The 22,274-nt window shown below is 37.0% G+C and overlaps 3 protein-coding genes across 3 annotated transcripts; all 3 read right to left on the minus strand.

Annotated features, from left to right (window-relative positions):
• Window positions 1-14,846: 14,846 nt before the first annotated feature.
• LOC149374778 (uncharacterized) lies at window positions 14,847-15,567 on the minus strand. The gene is made up of 3 exons (XM_089591639.1): window positions 15,366-15,567; window positions 15,182-15,305; window positions 14,847-15,129 (listed from the first exon to the last, which is right to left on the minus strand). The coding sequence occupies exons 1-3, from the start codon at window positions 15,565-15,567 to the stop codon at window positions 14,847-14,849; spliced, it is 609 nt and encodes a 202-aa protein (XP_089447765.1).
• Window positions 15,568-15,687: 120 nt separating this feature from the next.
• Window positions 15,688-16,326, minus strand: LOC149374779 (uncharacterized). Its single transcript, XM_089591640.1, has one exon. It carries the CDS (start codon window positions 16,324-16,326, stop codon window positions 15,688-15,690), a length of 639 nt encoding a protein of 212 aa, XP_089447766.1.
• Window positions 16,327-16,347: 21 nt separating this feature from the next.
• On the minus strand, window positions 16,348-19,800 carry LOC149374780 (uncharacterized). Its single transcript, XM_089591642.1, has 5 exons — window positions 19,381-19,800; window positions 19,255-19,320; window positions 18,873-19,179; window positions 17,120-18,765; window positions 16,348-16,953 (listed from the first exon to the last, which is right to left on the minus strand). Exons 1-5 carry the CDS (start codon window positions 19,798-19,800, stop codon window positions 16,348-16,350), a joined length of 3,045 nt encoding a protein of 1,014 aa, XP_089447768.1.
• Between the last annotated feature and the right edge of the window lie 2,474 nt (window positions 19,801-22,274).

Below are 22,274 nucleotides of genomic sequence, written 5' to 3' on the forward strand. Positions count from 1 at the left end.
ACAGCTATTTTTCTAGTTTTTATCTTAAACTATAAAAGGAACTCGCAATCTTACGTGGAGGGGAAGGTTTGCTTAAATAAGTACAATTAATTTATTTTTGATTATCTTATATTTATTCAATCATATGATTCTAAGGAAATTATATCTTCAATTTTTACATGAATTAATTATATTTGAGTAATCGCAATTATTTACGTTAATAATGAAAAATATATAATATACTCGATAATTTACTTAAAATTTATCCGCCCTCTTAATAGAGAATTTTACATAAATGACAATTTGGATTTTCCCTCCTTAATATCTCTGCTTAAACACGTTAGGTTAGACTAATACAAATTTTTATTACAACCACGGAAAGTTAGTGTTAGGTAACTACCTATCTTACCAAGTCACGTAAGGTTAGGTCGTTCTCAGGGCCCTTGGGTGTCTTGAGCACTGCTCAAGTCGTCGACCCAGGAACTTCGCCTAAGAACGTGGTCGCTAACCCTAGTGCCTTGACTACTTGGGGATGCGTCGTCTCCACGCTTAAAGCGGTCGAGCACCGAAAGTCCAAGTAGATACCGGTTAGTGGAAGTGTTATCTGTTGGTGGTGTACAAACTTACTTTTCAGCTATCAGCCTTCGTACTTCGTCTTTTTCTCTCCCTTTGTGCTCGTCGCGGTATTGTACCGGTGCACGGGAAAATTCCAGGTCTGGGTGAGCAACGGAGTTTCCGCGTCCCAGGCTCGCTGGAAGAGGACTTCTCTTGCATTGCGCACTGGTGCCTTTTATGCTTACATTATTTCCTTTTGAGTAGCAGGTTTTCCCTTCTTTGGGTGAACGCGCTCTAGCGTTTTTTTAACGTACTAGACGCCCATTCCCTACGCGCGGCGTTCAAATTTGAATTTTTAAATAGGAATTTTGTATAAAATGAAATATGTGTATATTTAAAAAAAAATGTGTACTATTGAATTGTCTATTAGACGGATTTTTTATTACAAGAAAATATAATAAATAGAAGAATATAAATATAAATGTAAAGCGTGTATTATAAATTCTAGGTAATAGAAGTGCCCACTTGCAAGGTTAAACATAGTATCTCCTGAAAATTATCGGTTTTTTTAAAATTGATACTGAACAAAGTCACCGAAGAAGCATCTTTTAGGAATTCTAAAATATTAAATAAGATAACATATCCAACATTTTAAGGTACTGCTACAGTCATTGGTTTAATAGAACATGATAGCTCAATAGATGATATTTTTTGAGAAGCTAGTAGTGTTATGTTACCACATCAGTAACGACATTTTTTTGCCTGATTTCTAATTTTAGAAAACATCCACGAAAAGAAGGTTTGAAAATCATACAAAAATCATTTCAACTCACCTACACCAACAAAATTGATATGAAAGACAGCAGTACCATTAAATAAGATAACCACAGAAGTTGATAAAAATCGAGTATATGAATATTAAGAGCGTCTAAAATACACACGTTTTTTTAAACATACTTTATAATACTAATTATTGAGGAATGTGACAATGAAAATGCAATGGTTAAAACGTGCTTTTATGGGACAGCTGTACATTTTTGATTGAAAAGTGTGATTGAAATTACACAGGACAACAAAACTTAAGGTGTGGATAAAATAAAGTGTGAGAAACACTTGTGCAAAGTTTTAACTGTTGTTATAATTGATATTACGGAAATATTTGTGAGATAATAATATAAATAACATAAATCAAAAACATGTGGCAACGTTGCATATACAGCCAGCAGAAACTACAACTCGGAGCTGTAGTATCACTTGGCGGTATTCTTAAAAGGCCAAGGTTTTTTCTGATTCCATGAAGCACCTTTTTTACGAAACATATTTACCTTTGCAGCGATATTTTCGTTTATGCGTAAAAACACAAACACATTACATGTATGTACATAATATATGAAGGTACATGAGACACTAAGCTGACAGCAGAAGCAGACAACTTTGAATGTAGACAATATACATACATACATACATGCATATATATATATATATATATATATATATATATATATATATACATTACAATGAATATGCGAGGTTGCCAGTCATCGACTTGCTATCGATAACGTAGTTAGCTACTAAAAAAAAATAATAATAGGCAAAGTCCTTAAGATCAAATCAAGATTTTTCAAATTATATGTGGACGAAAAGATAAAAATGTTTTATTGATGGTCCAGGAGGTTTAGGAAAAACATTTCTGTATAAAACGTTAATTAATTATTTTATTTGTTGTGGAAAAAAAATTTTATTTATGGCATGGACTGGTATAGCATTGATAATATTTCTAAAAGGAACGACCAATCATAGAACATTTCGTTTACCATTAGTCTTAAACATTACAAAAAGTTCGTTCTTGCAATTTTATTCTAAAAAAAAAATTAAAAGATGTAAATTTGATTTTATAAGACGAGGCTTCTATGATCCCAACAAAGCCTTAAAAATAATTGAAAGAACTGTAGGTGATTTATGTGATTCAAGTATCCAATTTAAGATTTCATTACTTGTTTTAGAAGGAGATTTTAGACAGATTCATCCAGTTTTTAAAAATTATAATAGAAGCATAATTATACAAGAATGTATAAGGTCATTATATCTTCGGTCATTGTTTCGTATATTAAATGACAAAACATTTTCAACGGTATTATTATATATTGGAAAAGAAAAAAATGAGTTATTGCAAGTGCAAAATAAATGGAAAATTACTATTGTTTGTTCCGATATTTATGAAAAAGAAATTAACTTTTTCATAAATAACATTTTACTAACTTATCATAACAAATAGACTTACTTTTTGAGTAATAAAACTCTAAATCATGTAAAAAGAAATATGGCTTACCTCCACATGAGTTTAATTTAAAAATTAGAATAATTGTAATACTCAAACAAAATTTGAATATAGTTGATGGATTACGTAGCTGTACAAGATTACAAATTACAAAATTACTAAAATACAATATTGAAGCAAAAATCATAACTGAAGAAAAATTGGAAAAAAGTTTTTGTACCAAAAAAATCTTTCAATACAGGAAATTAGTCATTATTACCTTTTATTTTACACTGTAAACAATTTCTTTTGATCTTAGCATTTTCCATGACTATAAATATAAATATTTCACAGTCAACGTTTTGATTAAATTAGATTACATTCGATAAAACCACTGTTTTCGCATGGTTAACTGTACGTCGTGTTATCAACATGCAAAAATAAAAATAAAATTTTTATTCAGATAGAACGTGATAATGATTTCGGAATAAAAAACATTGTTTGGAAAAATTTTTTTGATGTTAGTCAAATAAAGTAATATACAGTAGATAAAAAAATACAATTTTTACCCTATTGTTGTACGTTAATATCATTTTTACAACAACTTTTTCGTTTTTTTAAATATCCTCATTTTAAAAAAAAACTTTTCTTCACTGCTAATTGATTTTGGAAATTTATACTTAAAATATTATGACATTTAATTAAAACATGTGAATACATATGAATTAAAATTATTTGTACAAGGTTTAAAATAATATGAAGTAGTTATTGCATGTAAACTAGTTTTCCATTGTACGTTGCGCATATGTAGGTTGAAGGCAAAAGGGTAAACTTTATTAAAATATGTCAAATATTTTAATAAAGGGGGGAAGATAATTTTTATCTTATCGTGATCAATAAGGCTACGAGCAAGGTCCACGGTTTAAATATTCTACAAGATTATTGGTTATTTTTTGTTAAAGTATGAAAACATAGTATGTTTTTATGCATGTTCAATAATGCACTAATTGAAACTGTACATCCGTTAATAAACAATTCAACCTACTTAAAATAACGTAAATCTGATGGACTCTTACTTTTTTTGGAGGGGGCCGAAAGAGTGGAGGAGGGTTATGTGGAATGACCCTCCAAAATTACTACATAATATAGGTAAATATATACACATACATACACATATCATGTATTTCCGTAAAAAATGTATTTGTGCAATATGAGGCAGTTATTTTTTAAAATAGGGTAGATAACCCTATTATCGAGCCTGTCCCAGTCATAGAGAGTCTGAGCTATAATTACAAGAATATTAATAAGAGGTTAATATACGCGCATCAGCTTTTTTTTTGCTGATAAATTTATTTAATATCGCAGCCTTCGAAACTCTCGAACTTACATCACTAACACTTGTATAAAAAAATGTACATTTCACAACCTTATGAAAAACTTGCTGCCTTTATTTGATATATTATATTGAATAAATAAAACATCAATATCGCAACTTTTTTCACTACGTGTTAAAACTTTTTTTAATTTGTCATTTCTTTATTTCTTAGTAAGAACATAGTCAATAATAGGTGCAATACCTGTATCATGTTTCTTAAATCGATGCCCTGAATTAGCAATCCTGAGCAGCGTATCTGACCTTAATTTCTTCTTTAATGAATTTTCGTCTGGATTTGTTTTTTAAGCGACAAATATATAGGTGTGTAATACTTTAAAGAAAAATAATTAATTTTCAAATACATGTACACAACTTTATGCGTAAGCCGTTGAAGTCAGTAAGATTTTAGCGCACATGGGTTCGATAATAAAGGCTCAATATATATATTGACGGTCTCGGGGCTCAATAATAGAGCTAAACGAAATATTTTCAATTCATAAAAAATACTTACGATTGATTTCTTGTTTAAGAAAAATGTACACTTACAGTAAACTAGGTAAACTACTAATGTTAATTCAAATCACAATTAAATGATTACGGCCAATTTCAATATTATGCGATTTGCCTGATATTTTTTCTTGGACTCTTTATAATAGGGCCATCTACCCTTTCATGCAATAATAAAGAACTGTTTGCATGTATCTCTCGGTTTTTTAACTCTTCCAGATCCTGATTTTTATCCATGATAGTCTAAGAAGCATTCTTCGATCCAATGATCCCCCCTTATTTAATAATATATTCGGTATAAAGAATTTACTACACCTTGACAAAATTCTTATGGGGGTTAGCCAACTGTATTAATATAAATCTATTGCTACAAGCTTTGTATACATGTTTTTAATTTTTTAAGGTTTAAAAGAGAAGACTAGTCTAATTTCATTATACTCTAAGTGAAATACAAATAATTAAAGAACTTCTTTATAAACATGTATACACTCACAGTATACCAAATGTTAAAAAGACTGGACTGACTCTGTATGTTGTCCTCTTTATGAGGTCAATACTTCCGTGGTTTGTATGATAGTAAAATGAGATGTTTTTAAATTTATGTATATACTAGTATGATCGTCGATATAAATTTACTCATGATCCTCATCTTAAATATATAGATGACTAAATCATGCGTATGTACAAAGTTTATTTATTTGCATCCTAGGTGGTAGGAAAGTACATATGAAAATATGTATTTGAAAGTGAATATTAAAGTATGTATAAGGTCAGGGGAGAGCTGTAGGGTATCTTAATAAAAAATAATACGATGTAAGTCAGAATAACGAAAACGACGTCTACGTAGGTTTACTATGTAATTCATTTATATAACACCTGTAGATAATGTTCACTAACATGTATTCATGTACGTATTAGTTTATTTTCAAAATTTGTCTCGTCATAGTTTGCTAACATATTGAGTTTTCAAATGAAATGTGTTTGCATATATAGTATGTCTCGGCGGATATCAATGTCCGTGACGCTAAGTAAGATTCTAGTGAGATTTCACAACAATGGTGTGGGAAGCCATGGGAGCAGGAGCTTTGGGAGATCAAGAAAAATTTTGCAGGAGGGGCAAGGGTATTTAGGACCACAATGAGGCTGTAGAAGTTTTTTATGCGAGCTGTGGAAAATGCCACAACAAGCAACTATATACCATAGGAAGATAAATATTGTGACGTGACAAACCAACGTCACTGTGATAATCCATGTCTAGCACACAAGAGACAAGGAAGTACGATGCTTACTAGTTCTACCTTGCCAACATAAATGTTTTTAAAAGACTGCAATGATAGTTAGTATGTGTGCGTGAGGGAATCGTAGCAGTGTGCGTAATACTAGGTATCAACAGGAGGTGCAGAGAACTGCCTGTTGGCATATGCCGCTGTTGTGATAGCCTGTACCAATTCACCATCTGAGTCTACTATATTCAAGCACCAGTCTGTATCCGTCGGACCTCCTGGTGGCCGTTTATACTGCAACAACTAGCCTGTACAGCTGCATTGCATGGTAGGCCTGTTTTCTTTTCTTTTGTATCTGACACCTAGAGCATCGTACCGGGCAGCAACCGCCAAACTATTGTAACAGTGGGGTTCACCATGTCATGTGGCACTCAATAACTTGCTAAAGATAAATGGTCGACACGGTTCTCTTCAACAGCCATATCGTACGTGCGCCATGTGCTTTGGCAGGTAGGTTCGCTTGCGCATGCTGCCTGGTCACTTCGTTTACACTTTGGCTGTATACATTGGTTACCTCAAATACAGTATTAGTATGCTTTTAGTGTCATCTAATACTCTCAATACTTAAATTACATAATGCATTTGCATTTCAATCAATTTTTTTGATCATTTGATCATTTCGCTGCTGTTGTCCTTCACGTACGTGTAGTTTTATATGAATGTGAACAAAGCGTTTGACACATTTGCTCGTATTATTAAATTGATAAAAACCTGCGCTTCTCTCGGTTTACAAACATGTAAACAGTATTGAAATAAGTCCAGATCAGAAGTTTTTTTTTTTGCAGTAGTATACTCATAGTATAGATGCTTTGGATATTTCAATCACTAATAGAACTTACTGAATTGTTCACGCTACTTATGCGAGCGTATGATATCCCTTCAATACCACGAGCTAGTGTGTGTATACTGCCTCGTTAGAGTTATTAGAGAACTTGGAATTTTCTATTAATGCGAGTGTTGCGGGGGGGGGGGGGTTAACTCGAAGCACTGAGCCAAGAGACAAGGATGAGAGTGATCACGAACACAGTTGACCAATATATCGATGGAGAAATTTTTCAATATTTAAAATTATTGGGACATATGAGTAATGGGACTACTTTAAAAGCTAGAGATCGATTGCAAAGATTTCTTAATAAAAAAAAATATATCGGGCCAACAGTCAATTAATAGAATTTGATGATTTGAAAAAGAAATTAATGAAGTCGCGTAAGTAGAGGAGAATACCTCAGCTATGGAGCTTTTACATGACTGGTACGGATCAGAACTTCACAAAACTTGATTTTTGTATAGTAAAACGAATAACAAATCGTTGAAAATAAATACTAGCATATCAAGAGTTTATCAGGTCAACACCTTATCACCTCCGCCGGGTCAAAATGCTGTTTTTATGGTATACCGTAGGAGTCAGGGAATTTTCCGTAGAATACTATAGAAACAACTCTTCAAGAACACCAACATACTGCTAGAAAAGTGAATGTATTTGACTTATTAAGGTAACAATGGTTAGAAGGATTCAATTTTATTGTTTATGATGTTATTGATTTGAGCTATCCTTAAACTAATAAAATAAAACTACCCACTGTTTACACGCATCACAATGGGGTAAACAAAGCCAACTATCCGCACTATAAGGTAAGACTGTACAAAATATTTGTTCTAGATTTGCTTAAGTCCATAGAATGGATATAAATGTTATTTATGAGAATAATTCATTTCTACTTTTGAAGTTATACTTCTATAGTTGCGTTCTGCCCAACAGAGTAAATCAACGATTTCAGATTGGTGACCTTGAAAAAAAGTGTTATTTTTCTTTTAACGAACTTCTAAAATTAAAAAAAAATAGTATATTGTACAACAAGGGCAGAAAACTAAACTTCCTGCACTGCGAGACATATGCCTGAGGCGAAGCCAAGACGAATCAATTTGTTATTATTCTATCAACTGGACTTAACATGAAGCTATCGGTTTCGTACGATGAGTCTGAAAATAAAGAGGAAAATTTCCGAAATTTTGACGAGGAAGTGCTTTCTATTATGTGCACTGAAACAGTACCGAAAAAGTCGGCAGACAGATACAGTCTTGTATAGGATACATATGTAAAGTGGAAAACTCAGCATACATGCTCTTTATACAGCTCAGAAGAAGACAACCTAGTAGTTTATTTAAAGGAATTAATTGCAAAATTAAAACCAACAACTGTGTAAAGTATTTGGTCTATGCTCAAAAAAACTTTGAACACAAAGGAAAACGTTGACATAAGCCAATTTCATAATCTAAGGAGCACAGTGAAACAAAATTCTAAGGGTTATAAGCCAAGAAAATCCCTTGTATTCAAATGGCAAGATATCATAAGATTTATAAACAATGAGCCAAGTTTTATATACCTAGCCACAAAAGTAAGTATTTACATCCATTTGTATTAAGTAAAATACCATGCTGTATTCTTATATAGTTCAAAATCTTGGGTTCTTCTCATATTTGGCATTTGCGGAGCTATACGATGCGATGAACTCACCAAGCTAAGCATACAAGATGTTGAAGATGTAGGCAACAACAGATATCTTGTGTCCATTGATGAATCTAAAAATGATGAACCTCGCGACTTTATTATAGGAGATCCTTTTTATAAAACAGTCAAGGAGTACATTGTATTGAGACCAAGTGACCACTTCTCAGATAGATTTTTCATTTAATTTGCAAAAGGAAAATGTAACCACGAAGTCATTGGAAGAAATAAAATTGGTGAAACAACAAAATCCATTGCTTTGTACCTTAATTTAAAGGATCCCCAATTATTCATACAATTAGTTCTGACAAAGATTCGTCCACTAAATGACTACATAAGGCCGGTCACTATTAAATCAAAACAGTCAATCACTGGTCGACGTTACGAGCAGAGTTATTTGTTACGACACGGGATACCCTGGATACCAACTACCCTGCATTACCCTTGTGACTCTTACGATGAAGCTATAAAAAAGTAATAAATCCAAGCAAATAGGACAGTCCCAAGCAGGCAAGCACCATAAACCAATTTTCTTGTCTTGGATCACCAAAATGATCGATCTCTGTGAAAAAAGGTGCTTTGGACACCAACGTCTCTGGCATTACACCGGGAGACGTTAGGAAAGAGCACTACAACTACCTCTAAGGCTTCAGGGGGTTGTGGTTTCCCTCCCAAACAGTCTGGTGCTGCAACAGCAGGTCAGAAGACCATCCTAAGGTTTGCAGGCAATCACGTTTCCTAGAAACTTCAATCAAGAAAGAGTTTAGCTCACTGGTCCTATTTGGAGCCATCCAACGTCAAACTACCTCACCAATATATATATAATATTACAACCTAACAAGGTTGACAAAAAACAGCCTATGGGGCTCACAAAGGTTTAACCTTGCCTATGGTCACAAGAAGGCGAATTTGAAAGAAAATTTAAAATGTTTTAAATGTAAACGATTTTTGGTGTCAAGAAAATGACGCAGAATATTCATCGAGATTGAAATAGCAGCGTCAAAATCGTTAAATAAAGAATCCATTAAGCAAGAAATAAGTTTTCCACCACAACCTTGACTTTTATAACTTCAATTTTCTAGCTGTTTAAATAGATGAAATTATATATATATATATATATATATATGTATATATATATGTATATATATATATGTATATATATATTTTTTTTTTATTCATTGTAAGAAGAGATGAGACTATAGGACTTCGATACTCTGGTAATAAAATATTGTACAAGTAAATATAAAAACTTGGTAAAAGGGAGAAAGTATGATAACATTTACTTGGATGCGGTATAACATCTTAGGTACAATGAAATTGGAATGTAAATATAACATATCATAAATTTTTATATAGTAATGCATGAAGAATTCTTCGAGAAACATTAATTATTATCATAGGTATACGTTTATAATCACTCATGTATAGTACATCTTATATTTCCAACATTTGTTAAACAACACTGCTAACATGCGATGTTACATACATTCTGTACACACTTTCATGTTTTCAACGTAAATTATTAGTATTGTACATCTGCTGACTTATGAAATCTTGGCAGGAAAACTAAACGAAGGTAATTTTTTCAGAATTTATAGCAGAATTGAACATTTATCATGAGCTATCATTCGAATCTTAGAATAATTGAATTCCTTATAAAGAAACTTGATATTACGGATGTAACAAGGTTAAAAGCTCATAATTATCATAAAGACTTACGTCTAGAGTGCATTGAAGCCAGATGAAGTGAATACAATTAAAATAAGAGTCATAATCAATCTGCATCAGAAAGTAATAAGCTATTACTTTTAAAAATATTATGTAAATTTACGTTTAATTTTTCAGATGTTAAATAATTTCTAGTTTGTGAATGAATAAAGATACGTGGTTTTCAATTCAACATTTTTTATTTTACAGATTTTTTCTATTTTTTATAGAGTCACATCGACTTTTTACTTTTTTTTTGTAGTTTCAACGTTGCTTGAAAAAGCAATTTTATACAAGAGGTCCGTGATTAGTTGACTGTGTGCTAAAACTCGTAAATAAGACGCAATTTTAACTGACATCACAATAAGTGATTTTTTTCCAAAACAATTTTAATTGCTAACAGACAAATATAAAAAGAAAGAAGATTATTTTATTATCTTTTATACGTCTTACTTAGAAACTTTTCTATGTTCAACTGATCTAATTTTACACTACTATTAAATATGTTAGATGTATATTTGGCGCTAGTAAATGAATTCTAACGCATGCGCAATAGCAAGAAGACGAGACGCCGTGACGCTGCACTTCAGCGTCTAATAACTATAGTTTACTCACTCTCGCGCGGTCAGTCAGTTTGTCGACACGCACTCCCTGCTTTTCGTGTTTTCCCTTTGATTTGATCTTGCTTTATTTCAGTTCAGCTTACGATTGTATCCTTGATTGTAAAGACTAAAGATAGCATACACTGAAGATAGTGAGAATAAACGTGTCCGTGTTTTATAATAAAAACGACAGTGTTGTACATTTTATTGCCCGATCACATACCCACACATCCATACTGCTAACAGGTTATGGGCCTTAAAAAGTGTAGTGTGGTTGTGTATTCAAGACCTCCACTAGCCGCCATTTTTTTCTCTCTGTGATCAAGCCCATCTCGCGTTTACTCGCATTCTTTTTTTGCCCTTCGCGTTTTCTTGCGCCCTTTTTCTTACAGGCCATCGACGAGGGGGCGTAAAGATTGACATCAGTCACTAGTGAGACCGAGCAGATCGTGGAGGTTACAGCTGGCGGGGTGAGAAAGATTGTGAAAAATTCACAGTAAGAAAGCAAGTAAGTAATTGATAATGATACTTATAGTGTCTTTATCGGTCGTTATGTTGACATAATGTGTTTAGTTTTTCGTTGTTTCGAAACCAAAATTGTATAATAGATGTTATAGATATGATAAATATGACAGTAGATAGGATTTGTGAAGTGTTTAATAAAGCTAGTACTCGGTAATTTGCAGAGGTCAAGAGTCAGCGCTTGTTTTTCCTCGCGTGAGGCAGGCTTGCATTGGGGTACGAAGATTTTCATTTAGCTGCTACAGCTATACCTACCGCTGAGGGGGACGCCTCAAAGCGGGGAGAGGGACTTTCATTTCGGCCATGACTTGCGTTCGGTCAGACCAGGCGTATGTATTCCTTTTAGCAGGCTTGGTAGCTGATGGTGCACACAGAGCAGCCATCTTAGATAGACTTGTTTACTGTTCCAAGTCCCCGTATAGTGCGGCCTCGATCCTCTCCGTAGATTTTCACGCTCAGACTAGAGGTAAATGCCGACTCAAACCAAAATGCAGAAATTCAAAATTTCTAATTTTTGTGTAATGCGCGTCAGCACCTCGTAATAACAGGCATACAATTGTGCTTGATCGCATTGGAATTGTGCTGCTATTGTGTATGACTATAGACATGTTACGTTTGCATGTTTAAGTCATCTGATGTATCTCGTCCCATGGGTAGTGCGCATGCATTTAAGTTCGTGTGTGCGTGCTTGCTCATGTTTCCTGGTGACACAAATTTGGTTAAAATGGTCACTGGAAGGTAATATATATATAACTTGAAGAGCGCGCAGGGGCTCAGTCGGCTAGGTCAAAGATTAGCACACAGGAGGCCATGGTTCAATTCCCGGCTAGTGCGACTTAACAAGCAAGTATCTCTGTGATTTTTCACGCAATGCTCTTCGAGGAGGGTTTAGGCGACCTTCTTGCAGCACAAATTACTTAATTTCCCCCTACTCCCCTCCCAGTAATGGGAGGGCTCCCATCCCTCATCCCTTCCTTCTCCAAGTGCTAAGTGCCCATAGTAGTGCCCTTATTAAAGGAGCTGGACGTAGAGCACTATAATATAAAAATATATATATATAACTTGATCTAAGTTATTACAGAAGATATAAGTGATGATTACGATACAGGAGATCAGTTTAACTTAATGGAAAAACGTGGAGGTATAATTTACACTATTCAACACAAACAGCACATTCCACTTAAAGGTTCTTTGTATAGATTAAAGATAGAAGATTTGAATACAATGACTCACGTGCAAACAAAATTTAAGATAGACATAAACAAAGGGAACCTTTAACATGATAGAAAATTAAAGATTTAAAAGATAGAAAAATTAATTTGATTGATGCCTCATCTAAAGATAAGAATAAAGATTTGAGAGATGGAAAAACAAATTTAATTAATACCTCATCTAAAGACAAGAATAAAGATTTGAGCGATAGAAAAAAAAAATTTGATTGATACCTCATCTAAAGACAAGAACAAAGATTTGAGAGATAGAGAAATAAATTTGATTGATACCTCATCTAAAGACAAGAATAAAGATTTGAGAGGTAGAAAAATAAATTTGATTCATACCTTATCAAGATAGCAAATTAATGATACAAAAATGGAAAGATAATTTTGACAATACCTCAACTAAAAATAGCAGATTAGAAAATAGAAAGATAGACTTGATTTATACAAGATTATTTTATCAAGAAAGCAAATTAAAGCTTTGAAAAATAGAAAGATACACTTGATTAATACAAGATTATTTCATCAAGAAAGCAAATTAAAGCTTTGAAAAATAGCAAGATAGATTTAATTAATACAAGATTATTCTAACAAGATAGCACATTAAATACTTGAAAAAGAAAGACAGATTTGATTTTGATCAATAAACCTGAATAAGTGATAGCAAATAATAATGAAAAAAAAGGATCTGATTAATACATAAACTATAGATAGCATGTTAAAAGATCTGAACAATAGAAAAGATAATTTAAAGAAACAGATACATAATTTGCATAAGAAAATGGCAGGCAGAAATAATGATCTTGAAATAGAATTGACTAAAGGAGCCAGGAGCCCACAAGAAAGATATTTAGGGGATTCAAAAGTTGATTGAAGATAGAGAGCAGACTTTAAATTTAATACTAGATAGATTATCCTTGGATGATTAAAACAGAGTATTTTTTTATTTATCCTACGGTAACAGTGTAAAAATTAATAATATGAAAAGAATTAATATACAGATAAAGGTGTATCAAATATACAACAAAATTCACACTGTTAGATTTGATCCCGCAAAGCAAAGTGATACTAAATTTTGCGAATTCCTCGATGGACTAAGATGGATTTTGAAAATTTTGCTGTAATTCGCTCGGCTAAAGGAGGATGCCTTTAGCGAGCCTCGAATTACTTGGGCAAATACTTTATATTAATTTGTTAGTCGAGTCGCTAATCGACTAATAGTAGCGAAAAAAGCCATATTGAAATAAAGATGACTTACTTCACAATCATAACAAATGAAAAATCGTGATTTATTCATCAATATAAACATATATACAATCGCACTAGAAGAACGTCACTAGCCGCGAGGAAAATCACGACGCGAGCACAATTCTCATTCGAATTTAAACAAGCAAGGCTTAAGAAGCTGAAGCTTAACCAATTCAACTTGAATTGTTGAAAAGTTCGCTTAAATCAAGACGACGAGTCGATAGGAGACACGATCTCGTTAGTTTAAATTCAAGACGACGAGTCGATATGAAACTCGATCTCGCCGATTTTAATTATAATCTAACGAAAATACTTATGCCTGGACTGAGGCTGGCGAACTCGGGCAAAGCGAGAAAGAGTGGCCGTGGTGATCCCTTGAGCCGACAACTGGCAAAAACAACAACATTAATTTGCTACTTCTGGTGGACTCAGGCAAAGCGAGGAGAATCCGTCCTGGTTGGCTTCCAACCAGAGAGTAGACCAAGACGTTCGCTCGGAAGGAGCTCTAGCCGTCTCGACTAAAGAGAAAGAGCCAGGAGTAGGGCTCACACACACATACACACACTAAACTGGATCTCGTAAGTTCTCAATGTCAAGAAAGGTATTGTTGCGGTAGTGCGTGCCCGTGTGAGCCCCCTCCAAGCCCCTCTGATTGCTATTGGCAACTCACTGAGCTGCGAGTGTCGCGCGCCTCTGTCCAGGTCATACTAACGCGAACATTTCCGCCCACCTTGACGGAATGCCGTCAAAATTAAAAAAAATAATGCACGAGATAGGATAGCCTAGTTTCGAATAGAGCTGGCCCTAGACTGCTTCTAGGTGCAAAGCAGTATTACAATATAAGCTAGTCAAAAAAAGGCAAAACAAAAAAACACATCAATGAAAGTTTCATAAGCTAAATAAAATTAAAATTGAGAGACGAATTAGCATCGATCATGTTAGTAAATTACCCTACTCACAAAGCTACGTTGCGGTTGAGTTAGTAGTGATTTTAGATATTGTTTTCATCAAATTGTTCTACAGTATCAAACCAAAATCGCAATCAGTCTTTTCTTTTCGCTAACATTAAGCTAATACAGTTTGTTGCACTAATTCACTTTGTCCTTGAAACACTCATTGAGTTCTGGCTCGTCAAGCAATTTTATAAGCTTAACGATTGGTCGATCAAACTTGGTTTCAGCCGTTTTGATCGTAGCGACTCGTACAAGTCCGTCAGCACCTGGGTGTGTAGCGGTAACTAATCCCAAGGGCCACTTAGCTGGGGGTGAAAGTTCGTTTTTAATAAATACGACGTCGCCCTTGGCGATATTGGCTTGGGGCTTCAGCCATTTGTTGCGCTTTAAGTGCTGGTAGAGTACCTCCTTTCTCCAGCTAGTCCAAAAGGAGCTCTGCAGAGACTTCGTTGCTGAGAGGGCAAAGCGGCCTGGAGTTCAGGCAGGCTTCGATCTTGGCGCACAAGGTCGACAGCTCTTCGAATGTTAGCCTTGTTTCTGCGATGACTTTAGTGAGGTGATACTTTACACTGCGCACTGCGGCCTCCCACAATCCTCCAGAATGAGGGGCTCGCAGCGGTGTGAAGGATCAGTTCGTGCCCTGAGTGGCCACACTGTCGATCAGGCTGGCGGTGAAGTTTGATGTTCTGCTGGACATCCGCTGGAGCTCTGAGGCCACACCCTTGGAGTTGGTGGCGTTATCCGAATACAGGACATCGCACACGCCTCGTCGCGCGCAAAATCTTGCGTAAGCCGCAATAAATGAGTCCGTGGTAAGGTCGGACACTACTTCAATGTGCACGGCACGGGTAACCATGCAAACAAAAATTGCAAGATAGCCCTTTGTAGACTTGGCGCCTCGTCCTCTTGAGAATAGGATCCAGGTGAGTCCTGCATAATCCACACCTGTGTGTGCAAAGGGACGCGCAGGGGTAACTCAAGCTGCTGGTAGTTGTCCCATCTGCTGTGCACTACTTTTTGCTGCAAAGCGAGTGCAGACGGTGAATCGGTGTAGCACTCCTGCGGCGACTCGTGGCCCTTTGATAATCCACACAGATCGACGCAGATGCGACAGCATTAATTGCAATCCTCCGTGCAACGTAAGTCGATGCGCTTCTTTAACGAGATGCCTTACAAATTGACAATTGCCTGGTAGAATGATGGGGTGCATCTCACTATAAGGCAGCGACGAGTGATAGAGTCTTCCTCCTTCTCGAATGAGGCCTAGGTCATCGAGAAAGGGACTAAGCCGACTTAATGGACTGCGTTTTGAGGCAGTTTGACCATCTGCCAAATTTTGCCTCTCGGTTTGGTAATGCTGTAGTTGAATTGCTCTAAAGCAATAAGTCCTTGCTAATCTCTGCTCCTCGCCTGCTAGAGGCACGTCGGATAGCATCAATTGCTTATGCACGGTACGTAAGCGCCAACGGCAGCAGTAGGTGATAATTCTGATAATTTTGGCAAAGCAGGAGAACTTTTGAAGCGACGGAAGACATTCAGGGTTCACAGATTGCTTCAAATTTTTGGGCGGCTTTCTCTGAATTGCAGAGGCTTGGAGCTTCACTTGGTCAGGCATCTCGGGCGATGTGAGAGAAGGTCAGATACTTTCTTTTTGTATCAGCCATTTTGGCCCCCTCCACCAAATATCGTACTTTGCACGAGCAGCCAGAGTTAAGCCACGTGTAGCACAGTCTGCAGGATTATCTCCGGATCTTACATGCCGCCACACTGCTACAGGCAGTCTGGTGAGTATTTCGCTGGTTCTGTTAGCCACGAAAGTAGGCCATCGAGAGGGATGACTCTTCAACCACTCCAAGACGACCATAAAATCTGTCCAGCAGTTGATACTAATTGGCTTTGTTGGTACATTTTCCAGCAAGTATTGGACCAGGCAAGCTAAGAGAGTACAGCCGCACAGCTCAAGCCTGGGGAGCGTCTGTACCCTCGTGGGAGCCAACTTGGTTTTGGCAAATAGTAGATGCACAGCTTGGCCTGGTGTCACTGCGTATAGGGCTGCTGCGTATGCTCTCTTTGACGCATCAGCAAAGCCATGCAAGTGCCATTCGTCCTTCTCTCTTCCTCCAAGCCAGCGGGGTATCCGTATGAGCGAGACTTCTCGGAGCTCATTACGAAAGCTTGTCCAGCGATAATTAATAGCCTCAGGTACCGGTGAGTCAAAGTTGAGATTGTTGAGCCAAAGATCCTGTAAAATTATTTTGGCAATTACCGTTGTCGGGGCCAACCATCCGAGCGGGTCAAACAGACAAGATAGATCGCTTAGTGACTTCTCCATTACCAGAGACGGGCTTTGTGGTGAATGTGAAGACATCAAGATTAGGTAGCCACTTCAGGCCTAAAGTTGATATTACCTCATCGAGCTTCAAACTTATCTCCTTAGTTGAGACTGAAACTAGACCTTGCAGAACCCTTGAATCGTTTGTTGCCCACTTAGACAAAGGCATACCAGCGGAGGCCAAAAGTTGTATACGTTGATCTTGGCGCTCTTGTGCTGCCTCGATCGTGTCAGCGCCTGCGAAGAGGTCATCGACGTAGAGCTTGTGTCGTAATATCTCGGACGCATGTGGGTGAGATTCTGTGGCATCCACTTCCAGCTGCTGGATGACCTTTAGAGCCAAGTATGGGGCCGATGATGTGCCATAAGTTACTGTAACACACTTATAATCACGAATAGGCTGATCAGTTGATGAGCGCCATAATACTCGTTGCCAGTCCATATCGTTAGCATGCACCAAGATCTGTCTAAACATCTGCACGACGTCTGTAGTGAAAAGAAATCTGTAAAAGCGCCATTGAGTTATTACTTGAAGAATATCAGCCTGAAGCTTGGGGCCAGGCAACAGGTGATCATTCAATGAAAGACCGTTTGAAGTCCGTTGCAACACGTTGAAGACAACACGTATCTTGCTCAGGTTCTCAGGTCGTATCACAGCATGATGCGGGAGATAATAACACGGGCGATCAAGCTCTTCTGATGAAGCAAACTTCATGTGTTGTAATTCGATGTATTCCTTGATGAATTTACAATACGATTCTGCGAGGTCTGGATTGCTACGAAGACGCTTTTCAGAGCGTAATAAACAAGCCACTGCAATATCTCGGGAGCTTATAAATTCAGGATTGCTGCGAAGAGGCAATCGAACTATAAAACGACCTTCCTTGGTACGTGAATATGTTTGAACGAATAACTTCTCGCAATAGATCTCGTCCTCCATCAGTAGGCATTTACGGGGCACCTTCTCAATCTCCCAAAACTTTTGAAGGTTTTCCGAGATAAGAGGTTCGGTGTGTACGTGGAAAGCACGCACTTGTGCTGTATAGCAGCTACAAAAATGGTTTAACGTTGGACCAGTCAGAAGCCAACCGAAGACTGAATTCTGAGCTACTGGGGTATTCTTAGGTCCTCGAATAAGACCGCTGAGAATTACCGCCAAGTAAGCATCAGAACCAAGTATGCAATCTATCTTTTGAGGCTCTGCGCAATCAGGATTAGCCAGTTCAAGACCCCTAATGTGCGGCCAAACCGAATAAGCTACTCTCTCACTAGGTAAAAACTGCGAAAGCTTAGGAAGAACTAATGCAGACACGTTCAATTTAAAATCGAGTGTTCTGCTTGAGCTTATATTTAGTACTACCTCTTTGTTTGCCCTAGACAAAGTTTCTGCGCCTACACCGATTACCTTAATGTTGACGTGTTTCCAGTCAAGGCTGAGATCAGATACAATGTGTTGTGCGATAAATGAACGCTCCACGGCGAAGTCAATAAGTGCCCGAATGGACCAGGTATTGCTATCAGGATTTACGACGATAATGCGCGCGGTTGCTAACAACACCGAGTGACCGACTTGAGCGCTGTGAACATTTACTATCTCTTGTTCATTAGAGGTTGTCACGTTCTTATCATTCGTGTTTGGGGTTCCAGAATGGTGATCAGTTTGATTGCTCTGTTGAGCCTTATTAGTAGGGCTGTCAAAATGCAGCTTCGAACGGTGTTGACCTTGACAATGAAAACAACGGTTTGGTGAGGAACATTTATCCACGAATGCGAGGGTCTTAAACAATTCAAACATAGTTTCTCGCTTTTAGCTAACTCAAGCCGTTTACTTTGCGACATCGCTTTGAATTTCATGCAACGACCTAACACATGATTTCCTTTACGTAAGGGATAACTAGAGGTTTTCTCTTTACTGTCGACTGATTGAGCAGCATAAGCATATACATGCTTTCCATGATTTTGTGATACTTGATAAGAAATTTGCTTGTTACGCGTATTTACTGAATCTGTGTCGTTATGTGCTTGTTTTAGCACGTGAACGCGGCGTTCAATAAAACGCATTAGGTCAGTGTAATTAGAAAACCCTTCCTGGGCCTCTTGCGAAGTTTCCCAAGATTCTCGCGAACTTAAATCAAGCTTACGGATGACACAATGCACTACAAAATAATTTGTTTGTTCGATTGGACACCCCAGGTCTTTCAATTATCGTACCGCTTCTTCCGCGCGATCCATGATTTCATTCAAATCGTGTACATTTCGTGCTTTGACTGTTGGTAGCTGTATTAAACTTTCAACACTATTAAAAAGCCGGATACGAACTTTGTCATATCAACGTACTAATTTATCCCATGCAGTTGGGAAATTCGCGTCCGTCACTTCAATGCCCTTTAGGCGCTGCGCGGCGGAGCCTTGTAAGGCGTTTATTAAGTGTTGCAGTTTCGCGACATTCGGAATATTCGGCTTATCATTGAATAGAGATGAAAATCGCTGCTTAAAGCTTTCCCACTCCTCCTGCTTTCCAGAAAAGGTTGGTAGCTGTAAGGGAGGTAGGGAGGTATGAGCTTTATTCGTTGGGTTGACATTCAACGGCGGAACTGAATTGGAAGACTCAATTTTCTTTAACGTCGCGATTGTACTTAATATCAAGGCCTTAGCCGACCCATATGCAATCTCAATATTAGTATAAAAATCGTCCTTAAAATACTCGGATTGCTTAAGATCTTCCTCATACTCAATCAAATCCTCGTGACGACTCATGAAAGTTTTCCAATAAGTCTCTAAAATATCCAATCGTACCTCAAAATGATAGATTGTTTGCAGTTCAATAGCTACTTTGGTTGTTGAATTAATATAAAAATTCTAAATATTACAACTAAATTTTAACTGAGCGTTATGCATTTTATCCATCTTGAAAACGAAAAATTAGATTATCAAAGCTAGGAAGATATTGAAATAATACCAATCTTCTAGCCACGACGCTAACCAAAGCACTAAATAATATATACACAATATACAATACATACAATGCTGAAGGTCGATGCGTCTGACGAATGACGAGCTCGAAAGCAACTCTCTAAAGTAAAACTAAGAGTCCTGCCGCGATGCTAACTGAAACACCAAACGCTATATACACAATATACAATATTTACAATGTTAAAGGTCGACGCGTCTGACGAATGACGAGCTCGAAAACTATTCTTGAAGAAAGAGAGAGAGAGAAAAATATTGCGTTGCGCTCACCAAGCATCAGCTTCTACCTGTCCCTCCCCGCTCACTCTACCGTCCAGACCGAAGACAAAGGCTGTGAGAGTACACAGCGGGGCGCTGACAAGGGATCTGTGGTATTGACGCTGTTGTCTCCGTCTGCGAAAACCCGCACAAAGAGGAGACCGATAACTGCTTGGCCGACGCTGGCTGCCTTCTCCTTTCCCTTCTGGATTGTTTTTGATAGATGCGATGTTGGATTTTATGCGAAAGAAAATACATTTATTAATTTAATTTATTTTTACCTTTTTTCTTTTTCGACTACTAACCACGCTCTGCTACCATAAAAATTTTGCTGTAATTCGCTCGGCTAAAGAAGGATGCCTTTAGCGAGCCTCGAATTACTTGGGCAAATACATTATATTAATTTGTTAGTCGAGTCGCGAATCGACTAATAGTAGCGAAAAAAGCCATATTGAAACAAAGATGACTGACTTCACAATCATAACAAATGAAAAATCGTGATTTATTCATCAATATAAACATATATACAATCGCACTAGAAGAATGTCGCTAGCCGCGAGGAAAATTACGACGCGAGCACAATTCTCATTCGAATTTAAACAAGCAAGGCTTAAGAAGCTGAAGCTTAACCAATTTAACTTGAATTGTTGAAAAGTTCGCTTAAATCAAGACGACGAGTCGATAGGAGACACGATCTCGTTAGTTTAAATTCAAGACGACGAGTCGATATGAAACTCGATCTCGCCGATTTTAATTATAATCTAACGAAAATACTTATGCCTGGACTGAGGCTGGCGAACTCGGGCAAAGCGAGAAAGAGTGGCCGTGGTGATCCCTTGAGCCAACAACTGGCTAAAACAAAAACATTAATTTGCTACTTATGGTGAACTCGGGCAAAGCGAGAAGGAATCCGTCCTAGTTGGCTTCCAACTTGAGAGTAGACCGAGACGTTCGCTCGGAAGGAGCTCTAGCCGTCTCGACTAAAGAGAGAGAGCCAGGAGTAGGGCTAACACACATATACACATACCAAACTGGATCTCGTAAGTTCTCAATGTCAAGAAAGGTATTGTTGCGGTAGTGCGTGCCCGTGTGAGCCCCCTCCAAGCCCCTCTGATTGCTATTGGCAACTCACTGAGCTGCGAGTGTCGCGCGCCTCTGTCCAGGTCATACTAACGCAAACAGATTTTGATAGATTTTAAACTTGTAAGTAAAACTCAGAGTTTTCTTGAAGATGAGAAAAGAGATGGCTTTCACCATAAGATTGTCAATAAAGTACCAGATGTGAAAATTGCAGATCCTAATAGACTGTTTAAAAGCGAGAATAGCTTGTCCTATAAATATTTAAGTAAAGTGTAAAGAAGGTTAAATTAATATAGAATTGCTTAAATCTAATGCATTGAGTAGTATGTTTGTTGTTGGACCCGAAACTTTGCTTAATGATAGAATGTGCCTCTGTGGCAATGGCTGAGGAGGTTCAGGAAGTCAGTACCAATAGTAAGAGCTGAACTATAATCCCAAACAATGGATATAAAAACGATTGTTTAGAGACCGCTCAACAAAATGAGTTTTAGAAAACCATTGAAGATAGAAAAATTAATGATAGTAAAGAACTAATGATCGGTGGGATTTCAGACGCTTAAATTCCCTGTATATAAAGGTATAAAATACTTTTAAGAAATAGCAGAGCTATGCTCTAAAACGCAAGATTTAGGCATTTATCGTAAGAATATCTTAAGGATTGCAAAGAAAGTTTTTGGACAATAAAGATTTAAACAAGTCTGTGTTCGATCACTTCATTGCATCATGCAAGGTTTGTCACATTGCTAAAATTTAAAGAATGCGTTTGAGATGATGTGCTATTATAGAACTGACCAAGGCACAGAGTTTGCAGGAGGTCAAACGGTAGAAATTTTCCAGAGATTGGGAGCTGAGTCTCAACTGGTTTCTCCAGACAATCTTCAATACAATGGCGTTTCAGAACGAATTGATCGCACACCACACCC

This window comes from Copidosoma floridanum, unplaced genomic scaffold (assembly GCF_036245765.1).
Source record: "Copidosoma floridanum isolate Cflo_tuat_1 unplaced genomic scaffold, Cflo_Japanese_pri ptg000013l, whole genome shotgun sequence".
NCBI classification, from domain to species: domain Eukaryota; kingdom Metazoa; phylum Arthropoda; class Insecta; order Hymenoptera; family Encyrtidae; genus Copidosoma; species Copidosoma floridanum.

Coding starts and splice junctions, on each gene's coding strand:
- LOC149374779 (XM_089591640.1), bottom strand. CDS start 16,326: ATGCCTGACCAAGTGAAGCTCCAAGCCTCTGCAATTCAGAGAAAGCCG.
- LOC149374778 (XM_089591639.1), bottom strand. CDS start 15,567: ATGGTTACCCGTGCCGTGCACATTGAAGTAGTGTCCGACCTTACCACG. Junction 15,306..15,365: donor CACCGCCAGCCTGATCGACA/GTGTGGCCACTC, acceptor CTCATTCTGGAG/GATTGTGGGAGGCCGCAGTG. Junction 15,130..15,181: donor GAAGCCTGCCTGAACTCCAG/GCCGCTTTGCCC, acceptor CTTTTGGACTAG/CTGGAGAAAGGAGGTACTCT.
- LOC149374780 (XM_089591642.1), bottom strand. CDS start 19,800: ATGAGTCGTCACGAGGATTTGATTGAGTATGAGGAAGATCTTAAGCAA. Junction 19,321..19,380: donor CAACTGCATGGGATAAATTA/GTACGTTGATAT, acceptor AGTTTAATACAG/CTACCAACAGTCAAAGCACG. Junction 16,954..17,119: donor TAAGTTTGAAGCTCGATGAG/GTAATATCAACT, acceptor ATAATTTTACAG/GATCTTTGGCTCAACAATCT.